Here is a 19699-nt window from a genome sequence, read left to right as displayed (position 1 = left end):
CTTTGAGAACTTCCCAGGAAAAGCTCCCTTTGATAATCTAGCCTGCCTGAACGTTGAGGCAACCTGAAATACAAGATGGAGATGACACTATATACCAAAGCATCATGCTTTGAAAACAGACAGGATCAGAGAAACTGGGCACTGCTTTCCTGTAATATGAAGTGCATTTCTTTCCCTTTCAGGAGAGTGGTCATGGTAAGCCACTTCTACATAGTTTAGGCATCTTCTCATACTTGTACTCAGGCAAAATTAAGCCTCTATGCAATTTGGAAAAGAGTATCATTTAGATGATGGTCTGACTAACCACTCCTAGATTCAAGATTCCCTATTTAACTTCTTCCTGGCTTTCCTCCATCTTACTGGCTGTCTTTAAACATCATAGGTAGAATACTTCAAAGGACATCACCATTAACTTGAGTACATAGAGTGACAGAAGTATAATGTTAAAAAGTATAGAGGGGGAGGAGATCTGAGGCACAGCAATCAAACTATATTCTAAAGTTTTGCCTGATATGACACATTAGCACTTTTAAGCAAACCTCAAAAGAACATTTTCCCAGCTGACTACAAGCTGTCAGTCCCATTCAAACAAAGATGCCCACAACCTCTTTCCCTACCCAGTTTACAAGCCAGTACCTTTCACGTAATCGTGACTGTAATGTTGGAGTGTTACTGCCACGGAATTTGTGAAGAGCTGTGGTTCATGAGAAGTCAAAATACTGTAACCATTGTGTAATGTCAATAGTACTCAACACATAGCTGACATCTCATATGGAAAACAACAAAAATAAGCATCTTCAGGCTCTATTAACCTGCAGTAGAACTCCCTTTCATCTATTCCTCAAATCCAGTGCATGAAGGAGGATGTCCTTGGCTTACTCCTCAATTTTTTGTGGCTTCACAGGCTGGTGCAGCTGCCCAAAATATTTACTTTAATAAAGGAGACCTAGGACAGTATTTTGATCACACTTTGCCAGAACTAGAATGGCACAAGAATTTTATGCTTCCAGGTATTTCACATATTCTTTCCCCCTGTTTGGGTCTGGAATAAGAACTTGAAAACACACGGTAGGAGGTGACAGATCTCCAAGTAACCTTTGGAGATCACAGAGACTGTGTATGTATATAAACAAGCAAACTTTTTTTTATATATAGACACATACATATATACGAGATATATGTGTGTACATATACATATAAATATATACACAAAAATAAAATGCTGAGATCCTACTGAGGACTAAAATCAGATTTCTCTCCTTAAAAAGATTCCAGTAAGTTCTCAAATAAAGAGAATTTTGTACGGACCACTTGAACTGTCCTAGTCTTCTGGAATTTGATCTTCAGATTACTGTGGACTAGGGTATAAGAATTAGCAAAATAAAAGAATTGGGTCCATGCTAAGGAGCTGTATATAGAAGAAAGATTCCTTGATTGGACATATGGGCTAGGACAGAGTCAAGAAATGTTTTTTCTTAGTGCTATTAAGTAAAAGGCATTTACGAAAACAAAAAGGTCGTGAATCTCAATGCTAGAATAAAATTTTGCCTCCTTCCAGGTCTAATCTCACTTTAGTGACTTACGGCTTCGGGTAGTCATATGTAGTTAAGACTATCATTATCTTTTGAAAACCAGTTAACTGATTCAGTCATTCCTAACCTGTCTTTCAAGTGCTGTAATTTGCTAAATCTCAACTAACCAGGAAATAAGCACGATGAGAAAGACAAAACACACTCAGTTACAACTTAAGTAGCCTCAGACCAGATTTCTATCATCATTTTCTTCACATCCAATATATCAGTCCTCAAGGTCAGCTGATCTACCTTTTTGAAACTCAAAGGAACTGAATCCACTTTAAAACAACATGAAATGCAAGACAACTTAAATTTTTTACAGCTGAAAGAACTAAATGATGAAAACAAAACATTCCCTTCTTTGAAAGAGGAAAAAAGTATTCCAAATGTGATTTCTCCCTTGTTAAATGACAAGCTTTGTAACTACCAAAATTGTTTTCTATGAAATTGTGAAAGCCTGCTAAAAGGGACCAGAAACTTTTCTTCTGTTCAGTTAAAAAAATAAAAGGCATCCTACTTCACAAAATAAAAGGTACTGTCACAAAAGAACTGAAGTCTCACACTAGCATCTGCATTTATGGGACAGGGATGCAGAAAGACAGCTTTTTCAGCTGCAAAGTGGAAGTACCACTTGGTTCAAATATTCTGTACCACATTTACAATTCCTTCCATTGAAGCACTCCAGTGCCACGGGCCCCAACATTCGAATAAAATTGTCTTGCACTCTATGAAAAAAGTATGCCCACACTACAGTGCTAATCTGTAGGAGAGTTTGAGCAAACAAGATAGTATCAAATTGGCACCACTAAATATGGCCAAGCTGGCATGTTCAATACAGTCAGGAAACTATATAATGAACTTTGGAAATTAAGATTAAAGCAGAACTTAAAACAAAGAAAGGAGCTGTCTAGCCTTCCCCCAAAAAAGTGTCACACAATGTCACGTATATTCCTGGTTTTTTTAGATTTAATACAATACAGCATCTGCTGCAAAACTACTAAACTTGTTAATACTTGCTTGGATTTAACATGGAGATTTCTATACTCCCAGAAACTTTTAGAGATTGTCTCAATCAATGTAATTTAAATCACCGCACAACCGGGACTGCACCAGTACTCTTCAAACCTTATTGCCAAACTGTAACCAGCACTTCAGTTAAGGTATAAAAATGCGGATAAACAGCAATATTCATCATAATAAAAAGCTGTATTTACCCAAAAATCTACGAAGTTTCATCGTATCTAACTGGAAGTGTTCAATTAGTCCATGAAGATTAAACAGATGAAAGGTTAAGCTGACTAGACTGTTTCCTAAAAACAAGATGAAAATACTAATTCATTGGAAGCCATGAAATCAATGACTCTTTCATAAGAAATGTATTATTTCAAACAAGTTGGTCACAAAAATTATACAAGCAAATTTCTCTACACCAATTTATGATAAATATATAAATCTTACTGCATAAGATTCCATTAGCTATCTCCTCTAGCGATTACCAGTGTTTATGCATAATTATAACGCATTCACCAATTGTCCACTGTCAACTGATAGGAGGAAAATGTTACTGAATATGAAAAAAGAAACAGGTTTCAATATGCAAACCTGTTAAAATGGTATTTAACTTTATAAATATCATGATGCAACATATCACAGACATAGAGCTTAAAACTGAATGCAAAAATAATCAGATGAAAAAAAAAAAGCTAACCAACACCATCGATTAGGGTACATTATACATATGCTATCTCTCATTTTCATCACCATCTAAACTGTTGCTTATTTCACCAAGAACTCAAAAAAAAAGTTTTAAGTATCTGTAGGGAATGTACACTATTACAAGCTTTCCATATACTTTGCCTACTCATAGCTATAATATTGTAATCACTTGCAGTGGTAAAACAAGTAAAACTGTAAGAGACCTGCAAATAGCCTGCAAATGTTTACTTGAAATAACTTGCCCATTATTTACTCTGCAAACAATACGTAGTGGCAGATAACTCAGTTCTGGTACATGGACAACCTTCATTTAGCAGGAATTAAAGAACCTAGCACAGACAGAAACTGAGGTACACAAGGACAAAAAAATCTGCTAAATCTCACTTATTACTAAGCTTAATATACTTGTATGTGCGTGCCACTTCCTCAGAATAAGATCTGCAATGCTTCAAACGGCCTTTACTGAGTAATTTGTTTCTTACAGGCTCATCCTGGGCAGCTCATCAAGCAGTTTTATATACAGCATTCTCCTCTTATAAACTTTCAAGAACAAGACTGCCTGTTCAAAATGTCCTCCTAAAATGACTGAATTAGGATGCAAAATGGATGGTATAGGAAGGCTTCCACTACAGAAGCTGTACTAGTAGTATCTAAAATGTATTTGAAAAAAGCAGATTTAAAAAGTAGAGACGGCCTCCTGTAAGAAGGATGGTTTCAGATTACTCCCATCTGATAAAGTAATTCAAAATAAGCGATGCTTACAAACAAGTTAACTTGCAAACAGCTTTTTCTCGTTCAGTTATCTAGTCTAAAGTTTATTACCTCTATAAACATTCTATTTAAAAAAAAAAATCCTCATTGTTTTCATTATTTTTATGAATTTTCTTATCCATTTAAATCAAGCTGCAAGGATATTACTTTTACATTAGCTTAAGCCAAGCATCCCTTCAACAAAACAGGAGAGAATTATCTTTTGGCACCACATTTTCCTTTCTGAACTTCACTTCTCTTTCTGCCAACTTTAAACACCCTAAATGCATCTCTGCTACTAACTCCATTTGACTGATGTAAAACCTCCACGAGCTACCCTCCATTCTCTTTCCACACTGGCACAGATGTCGCCATGATGTGGACTCACTCATCTCCTTCCATTCTGTTCAAAATTCAGCTTCCATTGCTGTGATTAAAATACAAAACTACACCCTACATAATGCAGTAGTCCCCCCTCTTCCTTTCCAGCATATTTACAGATCTCTTTTCTAACTGGCCATAACTTAATACTTTATTTGATTTTTTTAACAACTTCTGTAAATTCCTATCACTATTTGTAACAGGTGCACAAAACTAACCATGATATTCTCTTCCATTTTGTATTTTGTGCAAGCTATGAGTACAGCAACTTGTTTCCTCAATTCCTTATTCTCTAGGTATTCTATTATACATCATAATTACAATGCATTCAAACCAACATGCATTCTTATTGCACTAAAAAGTAATAAAACTATTCTAACATTAAATCTATCAGAATACTTGCTCAATATAAATAACCTTTTGAACACAACCATATAAATTACCAGCAATCCATAATTAAAAAAAAAAAAGACTAAGCAAGACTATTTGTTACTTTATATCAAATTACTATCAGAGAACAGCAACCTACAAAGTACAAGAAGAGCCTCTTCTACAAATCAGTCATTATTACCAGTGCTGACAGTAACAGTATTTTATCAGAGCAATCAGGCAAACTAGGACTCGGATTAAAGACTATTAAATCAAAAAGTACTGCCTGAAGAAATTTGTGCTTTTAAGTGAACAAGCAATCACATACTGCAATGTAACAGCAATACAGTTATGCTAAAAGATAAAACAGAAATGAAATGGCAAAAATAAACTCACCATTTGTCAGTCTATCAAAAAGAAATATATCAAAATTCCAATTTCCAACCTTCTCCAGCATACACTGAAAGAAAACACAAAAACTGTCATTTTTTTCCTCAGTATACGCCTATCTTCCTGTAACCCAGAGGAGTATTTAAGATTTCAGAGACAGATGCAAGTCTTATGATTTCTACATAAAAAAAGTAGTACTGAAAGAATAAATTTGTCTGATAACTGAAAAACTTTAAAATACACGTTTAAAAAGCTGAAGAAACCCAAGAAGTGCCTTGACAGAATTGGTTGGAGATTTTCCCTTCATCCTTTAGTCAATTTCTTAAAAGAAACAAGACACAACTTAAAACCTGGTTAAAACCAGAAACAGTATGACAGAATGATTGTGTATGCACACTTCTTCCACTTCAATTTTTGCAATGAGCTAGGAAATTATGTAGCTCACTGTGTAGTCATTCACCTAATTTTCCCTCTTTCCTTTGTTGTTTATAGAAGTTATATACAGATGCTTTACCAAACATAGGAGCCAAGCTTTTAATTTCTTTCTCAAGAAACTGGCTTTTGACATTCTATAACACTGAACTAGCACTTCTTCACAGCTGCTCCACATGAACTGCTCTTCCAGCAAGAAGCAGCAACCAGCACTTGAGGCTTCACCAGAGTTCAGCAGTGACATCTTTGCCTCCCCTACCTCCAGCAGAAATACCTGTCTAGCACATTTTACTACAGATACTTGCCCTCTCCTATTCTCATTGGATTGTTTTGTGATCCAATTATACATTCTAGCTTTTCTCCACCAGCCATTAAAACCCTGCTACGAGAAGAAACATGAGCATTAACAAGATCTTTCTACTATTGAATTACATGCACATTTTTAAAATCCATCCCCCAGGTTATCAGATTCTTCCTATACTGCAGCCTGGTCATGGTCAACACGGATACATTCACTGTATCATAAGTATATTCCCTTTCTGTGTCAAGATGATAAACAAAAACCATTACATGCATCAGTAAGATGACACAGCCTTTGGGATGTTATCTTAGTACCACCGGTCTTCCCAATACCTGATTTCCCTGCTTTGCTACAGCACAGGCATATTGTGACTATCACACTTTTCTAGAATTGACTACTAAAGAGAAAGTCGGTTTGGCACAATAATCTTCTGATAAATCCATTTATTGCATTTTACTGAGTTTTCAGCAGTAGGTAGCCACTCTTCCAGATGTTCACTAGTGAGGTTAGACTAAAAATGAAAATGGGGGAGGAGGGAAGTTGTGCAAATTGCCCCATTAGATTTCTTAAATACAGATACATTTTCCTTTCTTCAATTCTTCTTCAATTATTAAAAGGTATCCAATATTCACTAGAGTTATTTATAAATAAACAAATAAATAACACATTAGCCATGTAAACTCTAAAATTATCCCAGTAAACTTGTGGGTGTTAAAGGAGGTTGTTAGAAAACATTAGAAAATTTTGGCTGGACTTTATTAAGATATATACACACACAAAAATACACATATATATAAAAATGTACATGCCTAAAGTATTTATTTAATTGCACTTTTAACATGAGATAGTTATATACTAGCAAACACTTTAAAAAACATACTTAAAAAATAAAAATCAAGCAACCAACCTTTGCTTGTCCATTATAATCATCATCTAAAATGTTTGAAGAATTTGGAACAGTGATACCACGGAAAAAACGGGAAGATCTCAGGTATCTCTGGAAACTAAGCAACCTTCTCACATTTCTCGCAGACACAGACACCTCGATTTCAGAATTTGCTACAAAAAACAAGAACATAAATACTCTCTCTAAAAAACCTTTACCAAAAAGACGACTGTTGAGGGAAGTTTGGTACAACAAAGGCGATGCAATTTTTTTGTGTGTCAAACATTTCAGCCACAAATACAGGTGTTTTTATTAACAGTAAATACAGAGAAACACTTTTCTGTGTAAGCATCCTGTGAAGAAAAAGAAATATTTGTACCACAGCTGAAACTTATCTTTAAGTAACTCTGTTATTGAAAGGACAGCAATACTATGGAAATTGTATTCTGTGTTAAAACACATAGGGTACTACAAAGCTGCTTTTTGGAGGACTTCTCTCATGTATACACATCCAATCAGTGTCCCTAGCAAATTACGTAAGATACATACACCAGCAAAAGAACATCAGTAATTGTGTTGGTACAGGAGTTATGAGTAGGTTTTGAGTACACACAACTAACTTTTAACACAGATTTTAAAGCTCAGAAATTCTAACTTTAGCGGCAAAGTTTTAAATGCATTCAAGTGATTTTGATGCTTTTGCAGACAATCATGTTCAGAATCTCTCCTCTGCCAGACAAGTACTACATTTACCTTCCCAGCATATATAATTCCCTTTTCCAGGACAGTGAAAACACTACATAAAATTGGCTTAGCCTGTTTACAAAGATTAATGCAAATATTTTGCTTTACTCTCATTACTGGTTTATTCAAATGACTGATGCTAGCTTATGCTTAATTCCACTTGATATGCTTGAAGTGTTTGAGAAACCTGAATATCAAACTACACATCACTAGTTTCTCTGCAACAGGCCAGGTATTTTCATTCTAAAATATGTAACACCAAACTTAACCCACAACAGCAGTTTTGTATAACCGTCAATAATCTTGATATTCCCTCATTCTGCCCAAAATTACTTACATCCCCCAAAAAAGAAAAAAGAAAAAAAGGAAAAAAAAAAATCTATTAAGTAAGAAAGTCAGTGCAAACATGCTCACTGCCAAAAATGCAGATCCTCAAAACCAAAATGAGCTCACCTTTGTAGCACAGACCTCTTGCCCTTCCAAGAACAAGGCATATTAGAAATTGGTGAAGTAAGCAGTTACAACTTTTGTTCTTGAAGTCAGTCTAAAATATTATACTGGGAAAGATGTGGTCTTATTAACAACATCAATTAAAAAAACTCAGTGATTTTCAGTGTAAGCAGTTTAATTCTACATAAGAAATCTTTATCCACATAAATTCTCTCCCTGCTGAAGTTCTAACGTACCTTCTGTTCGACATTAGCTCATTAATATATTGATTTCCAATCTACAATAATAAAGCACCTCTGAACAGGATTTACAATTGCACTAACAGAGTATCTAAATCAAATGCAGCAACATTTCACATCAGTCTCAGCTAACAGAGATCAAACTGACAAAACTAGAACATTCTTTCAGACGTGGCTAAAACACTTCACCAAGACACTGAAGGTCTCATCAGTTTCAAAGGGTTAACATGGACAACTTCACATGAAATATCTTTCTTTGAATCATCATACTTCAGGCCAAGGGCACTTCCTCTGAAAACACTGATATCTATATATCCCAGTTATCTAAGGAGGTTTACTCCATATGATAAAGGTTACTTATAAAGCAACATCCATGAGTACTGCACGCAAATAGATTCTGCCACACTGCATTACTAATATTTCTAACCACAGCCATTAACATGAGGTTACAGTCTGAGCACTGCCACCCTTCAGAACAGAGAAGCAGGGAGCAATACAGCTGCTCCTGTTAATGCAGCGTAGGCTTCAAGAAGTTTTACCCTTCAGTTTTGATCCAGTCCCTTAAAAACCACATTTCAGAACAGAAGTCATTACGTTGGAAATGAAATAATATTAAATGGGTATATTTAAGTCATAAAACAATCTAAAATGTCCACAGTCACATAGAAAATCCAGTAATTTCACTAAATCTCAATAAAATAAACATTTAAGTAGGAGAAATCAGCACTCTTCTAGAAGTACAAATAGTTTTCTTGATCATAAGTACTCTTTTACAGATCTATAGTTAACAAAAACCTGCTTTTGTTGTCATGCTACAAATAAGTCTGTCAGAGACGCCACCTGTTAATCTTTGGCAGAACATGCCTGCACGCCACCTATATTTGTGTTCATAAAAGAGAAGAAGAAAAGAGCACCACTCCATCTGATGTAATTCAAACAAACTAAAAAGCCTACCGTATTCCGGCTTTCCTGGTAGCAATGCTGCTATTACAAAAGCACAGAACAGCTGAGGTAGGAAATGACCTCTGGAGATCATCTGGTCAATCTCCTCTGCCACCTAGAGCACAGTGCCCAGGACCATGCCCAGGTGGCTTTTGAGCATCTCCAAGGATGGAGACTCTACAATCTCTCTGGGAAAGTTGTGCCAGTGCTTGGTCACCCTCACAGTGAAAAAGTGTTTCCTGATGTTCAGAGGGAACCTCCTGTGTTTCAGTTTGTGCCCATTGCCTGTGGTCCTGGCACTTGGCACCACTGAAAAAAGCCTGGCTCCATCCTCTTTGCACCCTCCCTCCACGTATTTATAAAAATTGATGAGATTCCCCCAAGCCTTCTCATCTCTAGGCTGAACAGTCTCAGTTCTTTCAGACCCTCCTAATCAACCCCTTAACCATCATCCTGACCCTTTATCAGACTCTCTCTACTATGTCCACATCTCCTTTGTGTACTGGGAAGCCCAGACCTGGACACAATGCTCCAGGTGTGCCCTCACCAGTGCTGAGAGGAGGGGCAGGACCACCTCCTTCCACAGCTGGCAGTATTCCTCTGATGTAGCAGAGGACACCATTTGCTCTCTTTGCAGCAAGGGCAAACTGGCTCATGTTCAGTTTGGTGCCCACCAGGACCCCCTTCTCTGCTATGATGCTTTCCTGCTGGTCAGCCTCCAGCCTGTGCTATGCTGGGGGATTGCTCCTTCCCCGGGGTCAGGGCTTTGCCCTTCCCTTTGAACTACTATTCGTTCCACATGTAGAACCCAAGTTAGGTAATAACAGCTTGACCTTATCATTTAGATCTGCAATGATTAGAATAACTTCCAAATGACAAAATCGATTTTGAGCCCTGCCAGCCCTCTGCAGTTCCAGAACAGCTAATTCAGAAGGGACTACGCCAACCCCAAAAGTAAATTGCTCTCTCTTTAACAGCTAAACGTTTTCCATGGGACAATTCAGAATAGGCAAGTCAGATGTGGAGGTTTGACAGGTAATTAATGTAAAAGGGAGGCTGAAAAAGAAAATAGCTAGCTTTCAGGGAAGGGGGACTGGGGGAGAGGAAAAAAAACACATAGATTCTTCAGCTGCAGGAACAGTGATAGCATCCGTGCTTGCAGTTTCCTTTTCCTCACAGATAAATTATTATGAAGGATACAAAAGTCAGCCCCTTTGTGGTTCTGGCAGATCAGCAAAGGCAAGTTTGCAGAATGGACTGGTAAACTGAATGATACAGTTGTGTCACGGAAACTTGGCATTTCCCTCCTGGTACAAGCAGAAAATTCATTTATATGCATGATTAATATGAGAATGTCAACCTACCCTCTTTCTATCACGAGTCACGAAACGAGATGCTAATTTCAGAGGCTAATTTCAGAGACCCTACCAAAGCAAGGTTCAGTGATGTATTTATAATGGAAAGAAGGTGGTGAAAAATGAAGAGTGCATTACATTTGCACAAGAAAAAGCATGCTGCAAAACCATCCCTCCTCCCAGCACAAATGTCCTTCATTTCATTTGGAGCTTTCAGCATGCTAAATGCCTTTCTAAAATCCAATAGTGACCATTTGCTCGTAAGAAACAAGGACAGTTTAAGGACAAACCAGAATGAGAAAAATAAACATACATGACATTTACAGCCTTAAGAACTGAAACAGAATGAAAGCAAAGTCAGGATATGGGGCATGTTAAAAAGCATTCACAAGTCCCTTCAATGCAAGAAACCAGATGACAGACTAGGCCTTTGTGCCTAGTCAACAGCAGCTCTCCTATGACACTCTTCTTCCCTTCTTCACTCTTCGTGCCTTATTTTCAGTTAGAATATCACCTAAAGTATTTATTACTCCCAAGATTATTTTTCTTTTTTTGTAATTAAAATGGTTATATTCTTGTTTCTAAATATTTTAAGTGAGATGCCGGTATCATAAAAAATGCCTAAGAAAAAAAGGAATAACTCTGTTTACTAACGTCAGTTATTTTGCTAATGCTATGCATATACAGCAATAAAATAAAATCATGCAAGTTGCCTTCATGCAACAGATTTCATCTGTATTCCAAGACACTTATTTTAATCTCTCTTCCCACTCCCAATCTTCTAAGTGTGCTGTACTTTATGAAAACCTAAAAAAAAAAAAATTATCACATCGCACAGGGGCATTAAATATTTATTTTTCTCATGCTGAAATAAAAATACAAAATAAGACAAGTGACAATCACAAAATCATCATATATTGATATATTTATTCCCTGAATTTTTGCATCTTTCATACTGCAAGGGCAGGCAACAAAAGGAAGAATGATAACTTAACTATGGTTTAGTTTAACTTTTTATTAATAGAAGCCTTAAATCCTAGCAAAAAGCTTCAACTTTCTTTTAATGTAAACACTCAGAGCCTCTGGATGGGGTCCTGGACAAAACAGGGCTATCCAGCGTAAGAACTAAACACCCATTTCTTCCCTGCTACAACCCAAAAGGTAAAGAGGAAATTATTCATGATAAAAATAACTGAATTTTGTTATTACCACTAGAAGGAGCTTAACTGAGGATCTCAAGTATCACTGCCACTAACAGAAAAAGGAATTTAAAAAAAAAGGCATTTGGGAGAATGGATCTTTCTTGTGTTTGAACGTGAAACCAGAAGTTTGAGGTGTGCAGGTCCACCAGAGTTTTTTTCCTAAAAATAAAAATCAAGGAAATCTCTTCTTATCTTCTCATGGAAGCAATCTCTCACAGTTTTTCCATGTTAAGACCAACTATATACATTTATCATTTTTACACAGCAGATACTATCACCAAACCTGACATATCTGAAAGTTTCCACTACTTGTAAATATTTGAAACAAATATTCAATTTCACGTGCCAATTATAACCATATATCTAAGGCCTTCCAGGATACAAATCATTCTCTATTTATGCATCACCTGAAAGCACCACGTAGCATTTCACACCACTAGAGGGACCCAGAAGCATTCTAATTTCACATCTATTCCCATCAAATCACAAAGAAATGCATTACAATAGATCTGTGCACATTTAAAAACAAAAATAAAATTAAGCCCTGTTATTTAGCTCTTTAGGTTTTCCACTCATGATTTGCACTTTAAAGTAACTTTTAAGACATTCAGTACTGAAGTCTTATATAAAACTATGATTTTGTTTGGAAGATATAATTTCAGCAGAGATTTTAAAAGTTACATATAAAGACTACTGGTGTCTTAATTACCTTCCTTAGAACCACTCTGAAGCCCTGCTTAGCATCACTTTAAGGCACTATACCCCCTCTTCTGCTTAAAATACAGCATTGAGCCAAACTGTTTCATTTTTCGTGTACCATATATATGTATTTATACATTCATGCTTCTTTTTTTCCAAATAATGATCACCAGAAAATATGCTGTGGGTTAAAGATTAGTTAAATAAACATGGGTTTGCAAGTGTCTTCTGACCCGAGTGGAATCAGAAAAATGTGTTAAGTTTCAAGAAACACTAATAGTACCACAACTTTGAAAAAAACTCTAGTAGTTTTCAACAGAGCCTCCCTAACGGAGGGCAACTGCTAGGCAGCACCACCACCAAAGATAACTCCTTTCGTAGAGGGTCTTGCAGAATGAAATATTGCATTAGCAAAGTATAAAGCAACCAAAGGGTAGAATAATTTAGGTTGGAAGGGACAGAAGTCTGGAAGTCTTTTGGTACAATTCTCTGCTCAAAGAAGAGCTAATTTGAGAGAAATTACTCAAAGTGCAGCAAATACATTACTTCAGTATGAATTAAATGCTAATTCTCCAGTGGCACTGTAAGCCATTACACAGCAGCAGAAGTGTAAAGAAAATACTGTGAAAAGGTATCTAAAGGATTCTACTTAATACAACTCTCGAATTTTGGCTCCTCTTAATATTTCTGTAAACACCTCAAGAAGGATACAACATCCAGTGAATTGAACAATGCCATTCCTGTACTGAACTGCATAACATTTTGCAATTATCTCAGGACTACGAATTAGTATATACAAGACATATTCTTTCCCTACCAATTTACTGAATCATAGCTCCAGCAATCCTGCAGTTGTGTACTTTTTCTTACCTGAACCCACCCACCGAGCAAGGTAAATCTGTAGCTCACAACACAGCATGAACTAACAAACCTCACTTAAGAAAAATATTTAGCAGAATATCAACAAAATACACATAGACCCCTTATAAAAATGGGTTATGCTGTGTTAATAAAGATACTGAAGCTCTTGTTCAAGTACACAACATAATGGTTCAACTCTTTTCCCTAAAGAACGATAATACATTCCGGACCATCACCAAATCCTTTCCTTGATGTCTTCTAAGAAAGCACCATTATTTGGTGTCCTAGAAATCTTCAGTTCTACAGTCAGGGAAGGACAGAACCATCAAGGAATCCTTTTTGGCTACTTTTCACCCCAAGAAATGAAAGAATTCAAAAGTAACACATCATGGTTGACAGAAAAATAATACCCCTTAAAAGTCTGTATGACTGTCAACGCAAAAATCAAACCTGAAGGAGAGATTAAAACAAAAGAATTTTCACATGCTTTGTGCCAAATTGGCCAATGTTTGACAAAAAGAAAAAAAAAACCTTTACAAATAAGGAACACATTGGAGAGGTTAAAAACAAGAAAAGAAATTGAATGTGGCTGTGTCTTTTGGATTGTGAATAGATGGCAATTTCAGAATCCATCCTTCACAGAAAGGCAGCTTTTAGAGAAATCTCTTGAGTACAAGCTTTTCACTCTGCAGTGCTGGCATTTTCACAGAGAAACAAATACTTCATTCAACCTATGACCACACATAAATCTTCTTGCATGACATTATTCCTTCTAAAACTCACCCTTCTTCACCATAGACTGTTGAACAAGACAGACAATTACTCTTAACCAGATTCAGTTAGGTAATTCCTCTATTTTCTTGAAATAAAAAAGGGGCATTTAACTTCATCTGGACTACGCTTGTTTTATCTCAAACTCTAGATAGTATTGTCAAAAGCATGATCAGGTGCTGCTACAGAAAGATTTCCCAATTATTTAAGGCAATCCATTTGGATTTGAACTTTTCTCTTCTTTGACTTCTGGCCTCTCACCCAAGGGAAGTCAATTCATTGTGCAAGGTAAACCTTTTCCAATGATTTGTAAGCGAAAAACTGGAAAGTTTAAAGCAACACTACAAGATGTAGACACTGACATCTTTGCAAGATCGCAGAGTAGCATATAAAATGTTCTATGAACTGCAATTTCCAAGTAAACAGTCTGAAAGTTGTATACCAAAGATAAACTTTGGAATTTCCTCATGTGTTTGCACTCTTAAGACAGACATTTATCCATCATCTATTAAAGTCACCTAATCTCACCTTTCTTTCCTTTCTCTGCTTAAAAAGCTCCATATGTAACTAAGAACCACTTAGCAGTGAAGTCTTAAGTTCCAATCACATCATTTTGTCTCTTATGTGAAGCACTGTACTGTAGGCAAGCATCAATTTGATTCAAATTTGAGACATTCCTAAACATTTACAGAAACATACTGATTAACTCTAACCCCTCCGTCTTCTAAGATATTTTAACTCCCAAATACAACATTTGGTTATCTATAAAACACAAAATAGAGCCAGACACCATCTCCTCATAGAAGCATGCTCAGACTAGAGTGGCACAAGAGAATTCTAAAAACCTTTTGACAAGATCTTATCTGTTCTGGTGCAGACACAACAGGAAAAAGCAAGAAGAAAAAAATGTTTCCTCTCCACAAAACCAAAGTATTTGGTTTTCATCCAGTTCTCTCAGACTATATCCAACAACCCTTTCCTAAAAAGGAAGTTTGAAAGCATTAAATTTGTATCTGCTTAAGACACTTCCCAATATTTTTGCTGTTATCTTAATGATTCACTTTAGCTTCACTTTACTAATTTTGGCTTCACTTCCTCACTACAATACAGTGTATACAACACTGAGCACATTTACTGATTGTTCTCTTTTTTCAGGTGAAGCAGTGAGTGACTGGGGCACATCACATATTCTTTTGTTTGTGCGTGCTAGACAAACATAATCAAAGTTTCTTCAGTGTATGTGTGTGTATATATACACACAGAGACAGATGCATATAAGGAACAACAGACTTTATTGACAACCTTTCAACAGCAAGAAATCAAAGCCTAGTTTGCTATTTCTGAAAAAGGAAATATTTTTATACCATCATTTACCAGTTTGTCTACCAAAGATTTTGTTTTGCAATAGCTTTCACCAACATACTCTGTCCAGGTTGCAGATTGAATTACTATCTATCATGTTAATGGTCATCTATTTGTAAACCAGCAGAGAGCAAGAGTGGTTATAACCATTGCAATCACTTCTTCAATAACTTCCCTGAAAACCAAACAGCACATGCTGGGTTGTCAAGAGGGTAAACTGTCAAACTGCCTCCTTGTTACCTGACAAGTGAAAAAGTAGATCCAGTGCTCTATATTCAACTCAAAATATTAAAGTGTATGCGATTTACTGTGCAACTGTGAAATATGTACATCCACTGAACAAAACCAGACCATTATATTTAAGGTAAAAAAATTACTTCTGAGGAAGAAAGTTACGTGGCTGCTCTCTCCAGAAATGACAGCTTTGAGCTGTTAACTTGAGTTTATGCCCATGGTCCCAACACAGACATAATCAACAGACCACAGTAACAGGAAAAACTACTAACTGATGATGTCCTGATGTTAATCAATTACCAACCAATATGAAGAATGCAATCCTGACTTTCCCCATTTGCTGGGAAGCAGTCTTGTTGAAACAAAAATTTCCTTACTGAGCTATTCCTCCTGGCGAGTTCCAGCAATCAGATACAAAAATGTGACTTCTGGAATAATAGATAATATAGTAGGAAGACTATCACCCAAGAGTCTGATCATATGTCAAATCCTGCATTTAATAACCCTCAGATATGACTCCCATACCATCTCTAGCAACAAAGACATTTGTCCAACAATAATTTTAAAATCCAAGAAAGATTCAAAGATTTTAGAAAGAAATTACCCTTGAGAATACTTCCAGTCAATTTAGAAACTTGAATATTCATGTGCCAATTACAGAACTCTGGGATGAAGTTGCAGACACTGAGCTTGTAATCCTTAAGAAGAAACAGAAGTGGTCTTAAGAACTAAATGCTAACAAACTTTACTTTGGTAACACTAGTTGAAGTGGCAAGTAAAAATAGTTCTATGAAACAGAAGTGATCACTAAAAAACAAAACAAACCATCAGTAGCTTCCTGAAAATAGAGTAATGCATTAAGCACTCTTCAAACCTACTAATATAACACTGGGTTAAGAGCCTATTAATGAAATGTTAGAAAAAGAGAACCGGTCAGCAGATTATTAGCTGGACTTCTGAAAGACATTCAACTTCTTCACAAGACATTACTGACAGAAAAGAAAATAATGCTTAACAACAAACATTAGCTAAGCAAAATACAAAATGGCAATAATGTTCAACACTGTGAATGACAGCCAGTATGTAAGTCATCTGCAAAACAGGTAAGCAATGGTCAATGCAAAATATTTAGAATCACAAAGTAAAAGTCACAGAAGAAAGCTACAGTGAAACTTTACAAACACCATGAAGGAAGCATATCCATGCATTATTGATGTTCAGTATGCAGTTGTGGTGGAGGGGGAAAAAAAAGCCAACATTCAGATGGTTTAGTCTGCTTCAGCTGCAGAAGAGACCCTTTTCAGTCCAGTTTTGCCCCAAGCAAAGAAGTGTGGGCTGGCTCAGCTGGCTCCTCTCACATGCTGCCTATTACTCATACGGTGAACATTTTTCAGCCATGTAGCTCTATGTGGCAAAATCCTTCTGGAGTTCCATGGGGAGGGTGGGAAGAATATCCTAAAATTGAGGTCAAATCTGATTCCCACAACTTCTCTCTACCCGCAGTCTGACAGCACGATATAAAAAGCCTTTTTGATTAAAACAAGTAAGGAAACAATAATCGGGGCTCAATCAGCATTGCAAAGAAAAAGAAAACATTTTACTCATAAAAAAATAAAACTGTAAATGAATAGTCTAGTGATATGGTGAGAGTTGGGGCTGAATTCCTCACTAACTCTGAAATAAACTCCACACTGTAGCAGGAGCCTGAAGTCAAACAGCAAGACTGCAACAGGCCCTAATCCTGAAGTGCAAAAAAAAAAAAAAAAAAATCCCAAAATCCAACTATAACATGGCAACTCTGAAAACTGCCACAGCAGCTGACTCCAGAGGGAAGTTACAGCCGAAGAATTTTTTGGGCCTCCTAGCAACATTCTTCACTGTCATCAGACACCACAGTTAATGTTGCTAAAAGTTGGTGACTGCCTGAACAAGTAGGGGCAAGAAGAAAGGGTGTGAAAATCCTTTTCCTGATTAGTCATGATCTGCCTGATACACAATCATAAGGATGGAAAGAAACAGTGTGATGACTACCCATAGAAAATACAGTTAATTTGACAACAGTAATAATACTATACGTTGACTGCCTTTTAACAGGTAGTTCTTTTAATAACTGTTAGTATTTTCCCATATCAGCATGAAATGCCACATATATATACAAAAGACAGTTATGCAATTCATAAATAGTGTGCTATTTCTACAGAGAATTTTTATGATACTCAATAGAATTATCAGGACTTGAGATGGAATTCTTATCCTCTATTGAAAAAATTAATACAGCATACTCTTCAAACTTTGTTTTCTCACCTATTTTATGATGCTAACTTTTGAATGAGACAGAGTTTAAGAGTTTTAAATTTAACTGGTGATCTACTTTTAAGAGTAACTTCATTTAAGATCAGAATATTAATTAGACCAGTTTCTGCCACTCATTTTTATAATAAAGTAATTACAACAACCACACTTGTTACCATGAGGTAAGTTTTTCTAATTCTCTCCATTCCATTCAGAATACTTGGAACTGTGCTGATACAATGTTGGTATAGATAATTTATGACACTTAATACATTAATATTATCGGTATAATTTAATTAAGACTTAAATCCCCTGCACTTTTGCTGCATATTGGTTTAGTGGTTTCTGAAGCTTTTATATTACAACTCTGACATATTTAGCTGTAACAATATAGATGTAGAGAAAAAAGTGAAATTATCTGAAAATATTCTTCTTGCAACACTTCTTAGAAAAATGTTTCCTAAAACACAATCAAAAAAATTTAGTCTGCTGTTTTCTCATCACACTTGAATCTTTATTTAAGATTTGTCTATGTCAAAAAAATTTAAGTCCTAGCTACATGTTTGAGTAAATGCAATGTTAATTGATTATGATGAGGTCAAAAACATTGACAGCTACTTTGTCTTTAAATGTCATCCTGGACTAGGCCCTTCTGCTGCTTTATGAAAGCAGGAAAGTATTACTCTTAACTGATTGTGCCTGTCAAGTAAGAACTCAGCACACACATCAGTGGCTGGATATAAGATAGTCTGCATTTCTATAGGGATCCAGGTCTAAATTCAATGAGTTTAAATTATATTTTTAAAAAACAAAAATTCAGCAGTGAAGATTTTCCTCTTCTATTTTTGGTAATGAAATAGCATGAAAGATTTTCCTAAGTAGTATAAAAAAATAGTCTTGCTATATGAGCTGCTAACTTTATTTTCAGAGGCTCAGTATTTGAAATTAATGGAAGCCTTTGTTTACTTGTCATTTATCTGCTTTTAAATACTTACAGTGAAAAATACGGAAATCAATGTATGGATGAGAACCTCTTCTCTCTGTTTCAAATCCTGCCCGACTTCTTACTCGCACATCTCCTAGAAACAGGGTCAAGAGTGAAATAAAAGTGTGGAAGAGTGGCAGAGATAAAATGCAAATGAACATAGCCTGGAGGGGTAAAGATTCATGTACTTAATGGAGGAGGGTTATTCAAACAATAGGCCTACTTCAATGCTTTTTGTTTTAAAAGGTGAAATTCAAAACAAAGTTTGAAGACTTGTTAAACATGCAATCGCATGCTTTCTTGTCAAAAATCTCTCCTGCCTAAGCATACGTTGCCAGAAGCATGTGATAAGCATTCAGATGAAAGTAGGAACAGCTTGCTACACCAGTATGGTAAAAATGCACCTTAATATGACAAGAAACAAGAACATTAAAAGTAGATTTGTTCCTCATTAAGACACATAAAACGATAACATTTTTTATAATACAAAAAAGATTCAACTTCTAGAATGGTAGCTTTTAGCAAATAAGCTAGTTACAATATGGGTTTATATTACAGAATAGAATATTTTCCCACTAGCATTTACTTACTTGTGCTCAGCTGTTTGAATATTACACAAGAGCCTATTAAAATACCAAAACTCAGTATTAAAATTTTATCAAACTATTTTGCACTGCAATTAGCTTCAACCTGAATCTTTTAGCATGCTAGTTGATTTCTACTTATGCACATTACCAGCTGAAAGCTGATCAGTATTCTTTCAT

General features: G+C 35.9%; 1 protein-coding gene across 4 annotated transcripts in view; it reads right to left on the bottom strand.

The window, feature by feature from the left end:
* PDE7A (phosphodiesterase 7A) overlaps positions 1–19699 on the bottom strand; it is a 77350-nt gene that overhangs the window by 8970 nt on the left and 48681 nt on the right. For 2 of the 4 annotated variants that reach the window (XM_030495736.1, XM_030495754.1), the window contains 4 exons: positions 18946–19029; positions 6821–6972; positions 5187–5250; positions 2789–2884 (listed from right to left, as the gene is read on the bottom strand). In XM_030495736.1, coding sequence (XP_030351596.1) covers positions 2789–2884; positions 5187–5250; positions 6821–6972; positions 18946–19029 — 396 coding nt within the window. Of the gene's footprint in view, positions 1–2788; positions 2885–5186; positions 5251–6820; positions 6973–18945; positions 19030–19525; positions 19559–19699 lie in introns of all 4 variants that reach the window. The other 2 variants (XM_030495735.1, XM_030495745.1) reach the window with 2 other exon arrangements.

This window comes from Strigops habroptila, chromosome 1 (assembly GCF_004027225.2).
Source record: "Strigops habroptila isolate Jane chromosome 1, bStrHab1.2.pri, whole genome shotgun sequence".
NCBI lineage: Eukaryota > Metazoa > Chordata > Aves > Psittaciformes > Psittacidae > Strigops > Strigops habroptila.
Note: the sequence above shows the minus strand (reverse complement) of the source record. Positions and strands in the feature narration are given on the sequence as shown.